General features: G+C 42.4%; 2 protein-coding genes across 2 annotated transcripts in view; one reads left to right on the top strand and one right to left on the bottom strand.

Annotated features, from left to right (window-relative positions):
• Nucleotides 1-13743, bottom strand: part of LOC136872242 (mitoguardin-like) — a 380872-nt gene extending 367129 nt beyond the window's left edge. The window contains exons 1-2 of the mRNA XM_067146066.2: nt 13610-13743; nt 13303-13456 (exon numbers count right to left, since the gene is read on the bottom strand). Coding sequence (XP_067002167.1) covers nt 13303-13456; nt 13610-13702 — 247 coding nt within the window. The 5' untranslated portion in view covers nt 13703-13743. The remainder of the gene's footprint in view (nt 1-13302; nt 13457-13609) is intronic.
• Nucleotides 13744-14138: 395 nt separating this feature from the next.
• Nucleotides 14139-14908, top strand: part of Fbxo42 (F-box protein 42) — a 104469-nt gene continuing 103699 nt past the window's right edge. Inside the window, exon 1 of the mRNA XM_067146418.2 lies at nt 14139-14341. Coding sequence (XP_067002519.1) covers nt 14143-14341 — 199 coding nt within the window. The 5' untranslated portion in view covers nt 14139-14142. The remainder of the gene's footprint in view (nt 14342-14908) is intronic.

Genomic DNA, 14908 nt, shown 5'->3' with positions numbered 1-14908 from the left:
GCAGGCCTTGCAGGGCCTAACGTTACCCACTGTCCGTGGCTATGATTAAGATATCAAGAATCACTTAAAATTACAAGCTTGCTTTCTTCCCTGACCAAATTTGAGGGGAGTACTTAACCTCTAGCTTCGGACGCCTAATCAGATAATAGTTCCAGATAATCACAGTTATACAGGGTGTCCTTTAAAAATGTTCCAATATTTACAGAGGAGGCAGCATGCAACAAACGAAGGAGAAAAAGTACTATAAACATTGGTCGCAAACCCAATATCTTCGGAGATATGGTCCGCTACCATTACTATCAATAATCACGATGTCCCAATAATTTATGGAGGGTCGTGTGCAACAAAAGACGGAAATACGTTCCTGTGTTGCTGGAGAATGTGCCACTACAGGAACGACTACAAATGTGGTACATGCATGATGGGGCACCGGCCCATTTTCATAGTACGATTAGGCGAGACCTAACACGGGTCTTCCATGAGTGACGGATTGGTCGGGGAGGGCCAATACCTTGGCCTGCCCGTTCGCCTGACATTAACCCTTCAGATTTTCAGCGTTGGGGAAACCACAGTGCATGCGGTACCCAAAAATGATGTGGTTACACTACGGAAACGCGTGTTTAATGCCTGTGGTGAAATCCGGTAACGAACGCGTGATTCCATGCGACGTAGGATGGAAGGCTGTATTGCAATTAATGGTGGTCACATCGGGACATGGTGGTCACTGATTGTAGTGGTAGCAGATATTCGGTTGGTGACCTATTTTCCTTCGTTCGTTGCATGCTGCCTCTTCCGTAAATATCGGAACCTTTTATAAGGACACCTGTAGGGGCTATACGTACGAAAAACGGGAATGGTAGAGGATAATTGCTTAGTCGGACGTCCTCTTAAAATAATAACCACCACCACCATCACCACAACGGAAATGACAAAACACGACAATCTTGTCCAAATAAATTAACTGATGGCGGAACTGATGACGATCGAACCAGCCTTCGGAGTAAATACTCAACATGCATAACGTTACGATTTGTTGATCTAATTTAATGTAGGATGGCCCAATTAGTATAACACATACACACACAATTATGTATTTGAAAATGAATGACAACAATTCGATAACCAGTGGCCATTTACAAAAGTATTTAGTCCTCACAGCATGTCTCAAGCTGGCAGGTAATTACCTGGAACGGGCGACCCTTCCGTACTCCTGATTGACAGTCCTCAACTTTCACTTCGTTACCAGTCTCTTCGCTCAGCATGTCCCTATAGTTGGGTTCGAACACAAGTCTGTTGACTATCGAGCAGCACGACGACTGTTCACTAGGCTCCATTCTCGAGAAGTCCGATAAATCACAGTTACAAGACACTCGGCTATACATACATACATACATACATACATACATACATACATATATTACACCAAATGTGTCACTAGAGATATTTTACATGCCGACATTAAGTAGACTTTCTTTCCGCCATCAAAAAGTTGACTCTCTCTCTCTCTCTCTCTCTCTCTCTCTCTCTCTCTCTCTCTCTCTCTCTCTCTCTTCCGGACTTGAACTTGAGATCTTGGGATCCTGAGGCCGAAACTCTACCGACGATCTACAGAGAGGAGATTCTCAATACTCTCCTCTTCACACTACCAAGCAATACCCTGCTGGAACATACCACAGTGAATATGTCACACCACACATGATTAGCGTCAGGAAGAGCATCCTACCATGAAATAGGGCCAAATCCACATATGCGACACAGTTCGCATCCACTAGATTATGGGAAAAGCAATGGAAAAGGAAGTAGGACACCATCAATTAATTATTCCTATTAACTAAGAAGGACGATGAGTATGTCTTCTATATTAAGTTACTCACAAAACGAACGTTTAAAGGGAAAATTCAAAAGCATTTAAGTAATCTCAAAGGATAATGGATATCTTCATACGTCAAAACCAGCGGATAAAGTGGAAGACAGTATAAAGGTGAGACTGAAGAATTTCTGACTTTTTAAAACAAGGTTTTCCTTGAAAAGAATTACCTGTGTACAGTGAGCAAAATATATTCAATTTAAAATCCTGAAGATCCGCTTTACCTGAAGATTAATGGCCTCGGTGTTGGCGACGAGCTGGAGACTTCTTTCTTAGGACTGGTAGAATTTTAATTCGGTTCTCGAGATAATTACAAAGTTCTCTCGAGATTTGGCGAGCTCAAGTACAAGGTGAATACGATCAATAATCCTTCCACAACCAAGAGATCAGACAAGATGCAAGGCCACACTCCAATGAAATCGGCTACTCAAGCATGTATAGCCTATAGCGTTTTCAAACTCAAACCACTCTTCGCTTTGAACACACTCTTACGTATTATTATTATTATTATTATTATTATTATTATTATTATTATTATTATTATTTTTAATAATAGATTTCTTCTTCTTCTATTATTACTATTTTTTCTTCTAGTGCCTTATCCGCCATCGGACGTTGGCGATCATTTTGGCTATCTTAGTTTTGTTGGTGGCTGCACGGAATAACGTGGTGGTAGTGGTGGTGATTATTGTTTTAAGAGGAAGTACAACTAGTCAACCATCCTCTACCCGGAATAAGGAAATAGTTGTTTGGCCGAACCACGGTCGCAGGTTCTCCAGCCATGACGTGTAGGGTCACCCAAGAGCTTTCTTCCCCTCGATTTTCCTTTATATAATAATTATTTGGAGGAGGGTGTGAGTTCCCGTGTGCCTCATGATATGGCCAAAGTAGCAGAGTTTCTTGATCTTCACAGCCCTACACATTTCTTCTTTTTACACATCAATAATTCTTTATTACAGCCAAATGGCCATAAGAAATACAATAAATTAAGGCCTAATTCATAACTAAAATAAGCTTTAGGTTCTTCAGCATCTTTTGAACCACGAAGATCTCACTCTTCTTTGAAAAACTTAATGGGCGGTCATACAAATTTCATTGACAAATGGAAGAGTATGTATAGGTACTTAAAGGCAAAATAAAGTTCCAAAAAGCACATTCCAGAGTCATCAATGAACAAGGGGAGGATCTTCAAAAAGCAAAAGTATTCAGTCAGCAATATGTAAAGATTGTTGGATACAAGGATAATATCCAGGTAGAGGAGGTGAATAAAGGAAGTAATGAAATTTACCTATGATAACACCGATATTTATAGTAAGATACAAAAGTTGAAAACTAGAAATGCAGCAGGAATTGATAAGACTTCTGGGGCTATGCTAAGGACAACGGGTTGGGATATAGTACCATGTCTGAAGTACTTATTTGATTATTGTTTGCATGAAGGAGCTATACAAAATGAAGGGAGAGTTGCTATAGTAGCCCCTGTGTATAAAGGAAAGGGTAATAAACATAAAGCTGAAAATTACAGGCCAGTCAGTTTGACATGCATTGCATGTAAGCTTTGGGAAAGCATTCTTTCTTATTATATCAGACATGTCTACAAAATTAATAACTGGTTTGATAGAAGGCAGTTACCCCCTCGTGTGTGCTTCTACAATTGCAGGGGGCTAACCTTGGTTACCCTCTTCAATTGAAGATCCTCTTCGCGGTGAGGGGGACTAGTAGCTCCTTTCTTGCGATGCCGAATGGAGCCCTATTGGGTAACCGTTCGGCATACAAGGAGGAGGAAGCTAAAGCACCGCCCAACCCTAAGGTGTAACGCGACCCGTGCCGATGGTGTGCATGGCACATGGGAGATGTGTCTTGAACGGAGCCTTCGAGATACTTGGCGCCCTCTCGAAGTAAGTAGCCTTACCCAGGTATGCGGGGCTCTGGCTGGGCGGACATATATTTCCCTAGCTACTCGTGGGACCTACATGAGTTCCGTAGCCACCCATAAACCGGAGAGCTCTTCTGGGGCCTCCGAGAGAAATACCAGCACAACAACAACCGAAGGGGACTCTTCGGAGATACCCTCGGACAGTTCGACTTCGACAGTTAGAGGGGTCACTCAAGAGGTGGGCAATCTACAGGTCCAGAAGAAGAAGAAGAAACAGCGCTCTGGCGCTGAAAAGAGGAGATACAAGAAGGCCTTAAAGGCCCGGGAGCAGGCCAAAGAGGGCCTAACTCCTGGGGCTGAGGGGACTTCTACTACCACAACAGCGACAACAGTGGAGGGATCCAATGGGCACAAGAGGCGGGACCCTGAAAAGGGCTCAGCTTCTAGGGCACAGAGGACCCCACCCACCAAGATGCCAGCGGGGAAACGACTTCTGTCGGGGGCAACCCCAGAAGAATATCGGCAGACCCGCAAGAGACCCAAGGTGGAGTACGCCAGGATAGCTAAAGCTGGGATCAGGATGGCCATAGTACCTGTGGGATATCCTGACCAGCAGCTATCCGAGTAACAGGTGGAAGCTATGGAAGAGGCTATCACCAATCTGATAGACGAGCTTCCGGAGCAGGGGCCCATTAAGCCTCAGTTCCTGGACTGCTATCTATCAAGGGGTGCGGCCGTCATCATAGCGGAGAACAACGAAACTGTAGCATGGCTTTCTAGTCTTGTTACAGGTATACAACCGTGGGAAAGAGCCAGGCTCACAATTGTGGGCATGGACAAACTCCTTTCCTACAAGAGAGTCATGGTCTGGATACCAGGACAACCAAAGGACAATAATGTCCTTTTGGGAAGAATGGCACGCCAGAACCATGGCTTAAATCCCGCCAGCTGGAGGGTCTACGACCGCAAGGAGGAGAAGAGAGGTGTCCGCCTTGTGGTCAGCATGGACTCCAGGGATGTGGAGAAAGTGGTGGGGAAGAAGATCTTCTGCGGGGTGCAAGTGGCTACCTTCACCTAGGTAGAGGGCAAGCGTGACAAGCAGAGGACCAACCCCACCACAGATAAAACCTAGACCAGCAGGAGCGAAGAGCTGGAGCCCGGACAAGAACCGGGGCCAGCCAAGCCCCAGGATCCATCGCGGGAGACGGAGCTGCAAGTTCCGGAGACCGCATAAGGTAAAGTATTCTATGAAAGTAAAGAATGATTACTTTCATAAAAGCAAATATACAACATTGTATAGCGGCCTCTAGGGTACTTAATAGAAGTATCCAGAAAGGCGGGTTTTCGGTCGCCCTGATACAAGAACCCTGGCTTAGACAGGGGCATATCATGGGACTAAAATGTGCAGGTTTCACTCTATTCACTGGAATAGCAGAGGAGAAGCCTAGAGCATGTATACTAGTTAAGGATCATAACGCTTGGGCTATACCGGGTTTCATTACTAGAGACCTAGTAACAGTCCTTATGAGATATGAAGAGGGCGGACAGCCAAGAGACTTGGTTGTCTGTTCTGCATATTTCCCAGGATACTCTGAATCTCCACCCCCGCCGGAGGAGTTCAAGAGACTGGTGATATACTGTAGGAAACAAGGATTAAACCTCGTAGTAGGATGTGATGCCAATGCTCATCATAGCATTTGGGGAAGTAAAAATACAAACCGAAGGGGAGAGCATCTCATAGAATTTCTATGTACAACTGATCTTGAGATCATGAATGTTGGTGATACCCCTACCTTCATTAATAATAGGAGCGAAGGGATCATAGATCTTACCCTGGGTTCCACGGGAATCATGCAGGAATTTAAAGACTGGAAGGTCTCTTTGGAGCCTTCCTTGTCAGATCATAGACACATTGTGTTTTATATAGAGGGCTCCATCAAGATCCCGTCTTACAGAAACCCTAGACGAAACGATTGGATATCTTTTAGGGAGGACATGAGGAGGGGACTGGAGGGAGGACCCTCAAACATAATTAAAAACAAAGAGGAGCTGGAGCTCAGTGTCAGTTTTCTCACACGGACACTGGTTACCTATTATGAATTAAACTGCCCTATTGTTAAGGCAAAAAGAGTAACAGGAAGCTTCAAGTGGAATAGTTATCTTGAACACCTGAGGAGAAATACACGAAGGCTCTGGAATAAATACAGGGAACTTCAGGATCAAGAAAGCCTAGATTATTACAAAGAATCACAAATAAGGTACAAGTCAGAAGTCAAAAAGGCTTCTAGGAAATCTTGGAGACAATTTTGTGACTCCATTGAAAGTCAACATGAAGCGGCAAGACTTCATAAAATGTTAACCTTGGATAGAAGGGCAAGGCTGGGCTCACTGGAGACTCCTTCTGGTGGATATCCACAGAGAGGGAGAACCTGAGCTTATTGCTTGATGCCCACTTTCCAGGTTCGGTAATCACGAATAGTGAGGTAGAATCGAGCGGATCCTTCAGACCCGATAAAAGTGGCTGGAGGGAAGCCGCAGAGATTGTTACCCCAAGAAGGGTTAAGTGGGCATTAGAATCCTTTGCCCCTTACAAAAGTCCAGGTGTGGATGGGATCTTCCCGGCGCTTCTTCAGGAGGCGGGGGGGGGGGGTCCTTATACCATACCTGGTCAGAATCTTTAGAACCTGTCTCACTATGGGGTACGTGTACTCTTTGTGACGTCAGGCGAAGGTGGTATATATACCTAAACCCGGAAGGTCTTCATATACTAGACCTAAGGATTATAGACCCATTAGTCTAACATCTTTTCTACTTAAGACCTTGGAAAGACTGGTGGATAGACATACAGGGAGAAAGTATTAAGAGACTTTCCCCTGCATTCTGATCAACATGCATATCAACCAGGGAAGTCGGTTGAGACGGCACTACACCAGCTGGTTTCTAGGCTGGAGAGTGCCTTGGATCAGCAACAACTTGCTATGGTTGTATTCCTAGATATAGAAGGGGCCTTTAACTATACATCTTTGGGCTCCATAGAACGTAGTTTAGAGAGAAGAGGAGTGAGCAGTATGCTCATAAAATGGATTATGGCCTCACTGCAGGGCCGTCAAGTTCTGTTTACTCTCAACGCTGTAATGTTGAGAGCTAATATAGACAGGGGGTGTCCACAGGGAGGAGTATTATCACCAACATTATGGTGTCTGGTAGTGGACGAACTACTTACCAGGTTAAATGTTGGAGGAATATACGCCCAAGTCTATGCAGACGACATAAGCCTGATGGCGGTAGGAAATTTCCCCAGTACGGTTTCCGAACTCGTACAGAGCTCTCTACGTAGGGTGGAAAGATGGTGTCACGAGACAGACTTGTCGGTTAATCCCGATAAGACGGAGCTCGTGGTATTTACCAGGAGGAGGAGGCTAGACGGACTGTCAGAGCCTTTCCTATTTGGAAAAAAATTAGTTAAGACAACCTCGGTTAAGTACCTAGGGGTAATCCTTGAGGCAAGATTGAGTTGGAAGAAACATATAGATCATAAGGTGGATAAGGCTCGCAAGATTATGTGGGCCTGTCGCAGGGCCGTCGGAAAGACTTGGGGCCTAAGACCTAGGGTGGTCCAGTGGCTCTATATCTCCATTGTACGGCCCACGATCACCTATGCATCTATAGTCTGGTGGCCAGGCTCAGAGAGTAAAACTGTGAGCACCAAGTTAAACAGTGTCCAAAGACTTGCGTGTCTAGGAATAACAGGGGCACTGGATACTACACCATTATGTGCAATGGAGGCCATCCTAGGGTTTCCCCCCTTACATTTATATGTTAAGGTAATAGCGGGAATGAGTGCCTATCGCCTTTGGTCACTCGGAGGATGGTCCTTCAAAAATCCGAATAGAGGTCATGCCTCTATTCTTACAAGGCTTCACCAACTTGCCCTATGACAATGATGATCGGGGATCTGATGAAGCCTAGCTTTAATTTGAATTGTAAATTTACAGTGGTGATACCCACAAGGGAGGAGTGGGCCGCGGACGCTGGGGCCCGTCTTAAGTCTGGGGGCTGTACGTGGTACACAGATGGCTCGCGGACGGAGACGGGCACAGGCGCCGGGGTCTGGGGGCCTAAGACAAGGCTCTCCCTTCCTGTGGGTAAATATGCTACTGTTTACCAGGCTGAAGTATACGCAATACTAGCCTGTGCTGTAAATATATGGAATATGCCTGGACACAGAAGACACATCACTATATGTAGTGACAGCCAGGCAGCGCTAAAAGCACTATGTGCAGTTAAAACAACATCAAAACTGGTATGGGAATGCCAAAGGATGTTAGATCAGCTGTGTGAGCTTAGCTCAGTTACCCTATTATGGGTTCCTGGGCACACAGGTATCAGTGGAAATGAAGAAGCTGACAAACTAGCGAAACAGGGCTCAATGGGTTCCTTCACAGGACCAGAGCCCTTCCTGGGAGTGTCACTCCGAAGTGTGAGGCTGGCAATATCCCAATGGATAAACCAGTCTCACCTAGATATTTGGAAGAGGTTAACCATAGCAAGACAGGCACGTGAACTTATCAAAGGGCCTAGTCAAAGCTATAAAAAGGTCCTAATGAATTTGAATAGGACCAGAATGAGAATGGTAGTTGGACTGTTAACAGGCCACAATACCTTACGGAGACACCTACACATCATGAAAATCACCCAGGATCCGATGTGTAGAAGATGTGGTAAGGAGGAGGAGACCTCCGCGCATGTGTTATGTCAGTGCGAGGCTTTTGCAAGCACTAGACATCGATACCTGGGCTCACATTTTGTGAGCCTGGAGGACATCAGGAATGCCAAAATCCGGACACTGGTATCCTTTATAGGAGCACTAGGGCTGGACTAGGCAAACCCGTTCAAGGGGCACAAAGGGTCTTCATAGACCTACGCGTGGAGCTCTGCGAAAACAGGGCTCACCCATTTCTTATCTATCTATCTATCTAGAAGGCAGTTTGGGTTTAGGAGAAGTTATTTCACTGAAGCTCAACTTGTAGGATTCCAGCAAGATATAGCAGGGAACGAAGAATTATCTACAGTCTGTATAAAAATCAGTCTGCAGTGATAAGAATCGAGGGCTTTGAAAAAGAAGCAGCAATCCAGAAAGGAGTGAGGCAAGGCTGCAGTTTGTCCCCTCTCCTTTTCAGTGTTTACATAGAACAGGCAGTAAAGGAAATCAAAGAGAAATTTGGAAATGGAATCACAGTCCAAGGAGAGGAAATCAAAACCTTGAGATTTGCGGATGATATTGTTATTTTATCTGAGACTGCAGAAGATCTCGAGAAGTTGCTGAATGGTATGGATGAAGTCTTAGGTAAGGAGTACAAGATGAAAATAAATAAGTCCAAAACAAAAGTAATGGAGTGCAGTCGAACGAAGGCAGGTGATGTAGGAAATATTAGATTAGGAAACGAAGTCTTAAAGGAAGTAGATGAATATTGTTACTTGGGTAGTAAAATAACCAACGATGGCAGAAGTAAGGAGGACATAAAATGCAGACTAGCACAAGCAAGGAAGAGCTTTCTTAAGAAAAGAAATTTGCTCACTTCAAACATTGATATCGGAATTAGAAAGATGTTTTTGAAGACTTTTGTGTGGAGCGTGGCATTGTATGGAAGTGAAACATGGACAATAACTAGCTCAGAAAGAAAGAGAATAGAAGCTTTTGAAATGTGGTGTTACAGAAGAATGCTGAAGGTGAGATGGATAGATCGAATCACGAATGAAGAGATACTGAATCGAATTGGTGAGAGGAGATCGATTTGGCTAAATTTGACGAGAAGAAGAGATAGAATGATAGGACACATCTTAAGACACCGAGGACTTGTTCAGTTGGTTTTTGAAGGAAGTGTAGGTGGCAAGAACGGTAGGGGTAGACCAAGGTATGAATATGACAAACAGATTAGAGCAGATGTAGGATGCAATAGTTACGTAGAAATGAAAAGGTTAGCACAGGATAGGGTGGCATGGAGAGCTGCATCAAACCAGTCTATGGACTGATGACTCCAACAACAACATAGCAGATATCCTGGATTCAGAAGGTCAAATACTGTATCATGATTGACCTATCTAAGGCATTTGATAGGGTAGATCATGGGAGACTACTGGCAAAAAATGAGTGCAATTGGACTACACAAAAGAGTGACTGAATGGGTGGCTATATTTCTAGAAAATAGAACTCAGACAATTAGAGTATGGTTCCAGTGGTATGCAACCCTCACCAGAGTTACTTGATTCAAGAACTGGAAAAAATCCAAGGAAAAGCAGCTCAATTTGTTCTAGGTGATTTCCGACAAAAGAGTAGCGTTACAAAAATGTTGCAAAGTTTGGGCTGGGAAGACTTGAGAGAAAGGAAAAGAGCTGCTCAACGAAGTGGTATGTTAATTATACCAATGTAGTTGGTCTGTTATTGGACATTATAAATTCTCCAGCTAACTCATTCCCGGTTGCTGGCGTTTTGCCCCAGTGTGCTAAATTGGGCTCATCAGTAGGTAAATAGCACACCCACCAAGACGCATGGCTAATGCATACCATGGAGGCCACAACGTAGGCTACTTGGAGCCACCAGCAGTGCCAATGCACTATGTGAGACTTTGGCTCATTTCCAAAAAAATTTGCCTGCCTGACCATGAAATATTTGTCTCGAATGAGTAAATTTATAATACTAAACGGACCGTCTACATTGGTTATAAATTTACTCATTTGGGAAAATATTGTCTGTTCCCTATGGGGATCAACATCTAGGCCTATGTCATCTGATGGTCAGGCAGGCATCAATTTTAGAAAATGAGGCAGAGTCTCTCATAGTGCATTGGCACTGCCGGTGGCTCCAAGTAGCCTACGCAGTGGCCTCCACAGTATGCGTTAGCCATGTGTCTTGGTGGGTGTGCTATTTACCAACTGATGAGCCCAATTTAGCACACTGGGGCAAAACACTGGCAACCAGAAATGAGTTAGCTGGAAAATTTGTAATGTCCAATAATGGACCAACTACACTGGTATTATAAATTTACTTATTCGGGACAAATATTTCAGGTTCCCTATGGGAATCAACATCTATGTCATAAGTGGTATGTTCCGAGCTGTCAGTGGAGAAATGGCGTGGAATGACATCAGTAGACATATAAGTTTAGGTGGTGTCTTTAAAAATTGGAAAGATCACAACATGAAGATAAAGCTGGAATTCAAGAGGACAAATTGGGGCAAATATTCGTTTATAGGAAGGGGAGTTAGGGATTGGAATAACTTACCAGGGAAGATGTTCAATAAATTTCCAATTTCTTTGAAATAATTTACGAAAAGGCTAGGAAAACAACAGACAGGGAATCTGCCACCTGGGTGACTGCCCTAAATGCAGTTCAGAAGTAACTGCTTGACTGAAGTGCACTGAGAAAGGAAATATACAGAAATACATTAATAGAACCATTCAGCTTCCAGCCCCTAATGTGTACTCAAACAGGAAATACAGGATTTCAGGAGGAAAGGCGAAGATATATTTCTAATAAACAAGCACAAGGAACAAAGATTTACAGCACAACCACATGGGCACTTGGAATTCAAACACCACAAATACTGTAGCATCATGGGAACTATCGCTTAAAATTGATATTAGTTCGGACATGGTTAATTGTTTGGGTAAAGTCAGATTCGATGCAATCCAGGAACATTATACTCATAATACTTGACGTTATACGACCAATTCTTTGTCAGAAGGGCACAGTGATTGAGGTTAGACTTGAAATACTTCACTTTGAAACAAACGGCCTTTAATAATTAAAATCGCTCTTTTCGTTCCTATTTGCCTGCCATCTACAGAACCTTCCTACAACTATCTACTCGTTGTGAATGACGTCCAGCGTCATCTAAAAATAAGGACTGGAACTACCTGAAGCTAGCTACAGATCAGAACCATAGACCCCATTAGACTTTCACTGGGGTGCTCCTCACTTGTTCTCTTCCGACCCCGACGGTGTTACGTATGGAGACCTAGTCAGTCTTTAATTTTCACGCCCTTCGTGGCCCTTGTCTTTCTTTGTCCGATATCTTCATTTTTTGAAGTGCCAGATTCCTTCCATTTTTTCTCTCTGATTAGTTATATATAGGACGGTTGCCTAGTTGTACTTCCTCTTAAAACAATAATCACCACAATCACCAACACGCGCGCACTACACACGCACAACCACCTTCATTATGCCCTATCATAATTTAGTAACTATAATCCCCACCCATCGGTCGATCCAGCCTACGCTACTGAGTGTACCTATATCTATGTGATATAGGGATGGTATACAGAAGCCAACGAATGAATAAGGCGAATACATGGGAGTAAACTCTAAAAGTTATAAAACAGAAGTGACGACGTGCTCCATCTAATACCGCTATATCTGTGGCCTGAATATACAACAATCACTCGTGAGGCTGGAAACTTACCTGGTGAATCCCCGCGCCGACTGTTTGAATCCAAAAATAAGCACGTGGGCAGCACCAACTTCAATAATAATAATAATAATAATAATAATAATAATAATAATAATAATAATAATAATCAAAGAATTGTGCACGAAGGTGCATTTAAACATTGACTTTGAAAGATCGACTGCGCGAGCTGAAGTGTATCGCCCTGCCACCTGTTAGCGCGATATGTAACTACAGAAATAAAACGTATTCTGCAACGCGCACCAAATTTAAATCACGAACAGGACGTAGGGAAACAACACAGGTAATCTAATCATTAATATTACTTCCTAAATATCTGACATAATAATTTCCTCTTATTACTTCGATTTTTCTTAAAAGTCAACAGAGTATTCGTTCACGTGCCACTGACATAAAAGTGGCTTTTGGATGGAGGGGAGTCCGTTCAAAATTACGGTAATATATAACTGATCAGTTCATACGTGTTGAATTAGTGTATTTTTTAAATCAGAGAAAAATATTTTCATGGGCCTCGATATCTCCTGCCAAAGGGCTCTTTCCAGAACTTCTAACTCAAATTACAAGTAAACATTCCCAGAAAAGAGAGGACTTTTCATGCAAATTACCTACTCACGTCCAGAATAAAGAAAAGTGGACTTTGCATGAAAATAATTATATCTACTAATCAGAAATTTTAAATAATTAAAGACGCAATGTTACCAGATGCAGTGACTTCGTCTAAACCTAGTTCAGGGTGTGTTACAAATTTTCTACTAAGGTACTGTCCTGTAACACGGATTCAAAAATAACTCTGCTTTCTATATATTACGTACCCTTTCCGGAAACAAAGTAAAAACTGTTGTACCGTAATATATAAACGCTCACCGCACCACGTGAACTTTGACTTCAAATAAGAATACATGCATCAACTTCTTATATTGGATAGGTGTAAACAAAAAGATCTTATTTCAACTCTAGTTTAATCCATAAATCAATAAGGAAACTTGTAGAGAATATAACTTAAGGTATATTCTCGTAATTAATGTAACAGTATCGAAGAAAACACAATGCCAACGACAATATAACTCTATAAGTAACAATGATTTCTAACCTCCATTTGGGCTCTTCATTCCATACAAAGTCCCTTTTGTTCTTTTCTCCAGCCTTCGCAGATTTCCAGGGTGCACTATCCTTCGTCGTCGTCGAAAATACCTCGCTAAGAACCCGATTAACACTACGCCTACAGACACTGATATAATAGTCACCTAGAAAAGAAAATCTCAACTTAGTTAACTTCACAAATTAGATTATAAACAATGAGGCAAATCTTTAAAAAATAAGACTATCCATTTGCCACCAAATTATCAGAAATACGGAAAATTTCGTTAAAATATAATGTAAACACAACCTCTTCCTACCTTTTGTGGCACTGACAACTGGATATTTCTAATAGGTAACCTAAACGCTGGCATTTTGGCCAGTAATGGGCTGATTTGGATCATCAGTGACATTTCGCCTAAATTACTGTTCTACGTTAAATGAAATACACAGTGCACAAGTTGTACATCTCACATCATCCGCGAACTAAAAGCACATGTTATCTCGTTCAACATTTTAAACGCGAAACAGCTGATTGGATGTTATGCGGCTATTCGCTCGTCTTCTGTTTCAGGCCATGTTTACTTCTTCGTTAACGTTCGTAATGTCACTGGCAAAATGTGCTCGTAAAAATGACGTTCCGACAGTTTGTGCAACCCAATGCTAGGGTTATTCGGCTCTATTACTCCTGAACAATGGTGTTTATCATCAAACTAAATCAAAACATCGCGGGACAGATCCGCTTTTCTTTAGTCAGTAGACTTCGTTAGAATGTTTACCTCCAGATAGTGGTGCTTGCAGTGTATACAGAAATGGTGCCGAAGTTCGATGCGAAAATTCAAATCATGCCTTAATGAAGCAAATTGGTGTTGTGGAAGATATTACTTTCAGTATGACCTCATATCCTCAGGTCCTTTCTCTTAATCGATATGAGAGTGTAATAGATGACTTGCCAGACGAAGTCTTGGAATATATTTTAAGTTTGGTTCCTCCCTACAAAGATTTACACGAGTGCTCCTTGGTGTGTAAGCGATGGCTTCGAAGTGTCAGAAGTTAGTATTCATATGGGAAATTTTAATAAAATTAATCTTCAATAGAATAAGATTGTAGTATATTTGTTGCTTGTATATGACTTTTCATGGTTGTAGAGCTCAAAAGTTACCACCTTATTATCTCACTTATGCTTGCTTCATTAGAAATACAGTATGACCTCAACAGGAACCATTTGGAGTGGGTTATAAATTGTTAAACGTTACCTTCTCTTTCAGTTACTTCTTTCTAACCATACAATTTCTATTAAATCTGAAATATTATCATCTTTAACAAATGAAGAACTCTCTCCATATTGTGGATAGCTAGTCACGCTCAATTTTTGTCTGTTAGCAGTTAGCATGTACAGTATGTGTCACTTTCGCTGTCGCTAGGCGTTTGTTCATGTACAAGATTTATAGATTTTTTAAAAATTAATAATACATATTTATTGCTCCAAATTGCCATACAAGTATAAACAATGTGACACAAATAGTTGATCACTGCAGAACTGTGTGATAGATATCTGAATTTTCTTACAATAAAATACATGATAGTGACTACAGGGCTTGTCACACACACACACACAC

The sequence above is a fragment of the Anabrus simplex genome, chromosome 4, assembly GCF_040414725.1.
Source record: "Anabrus simplex isolate iqAnaSimp1 chromosome 4, ASM4041472v1, whole genome shotgun sequence".
Classification (NCBI taxonomy): Eukaryota; Metazoa; Arthropoda; class Insecta; order Orthoptera; family Tettigoniidae; genus Anabrus; species Anabrus simplex.
Note: the sequence above shows the minus strand (reverse complement) of the source record. Positions and strands in the feature narration are given on the sequence as shown.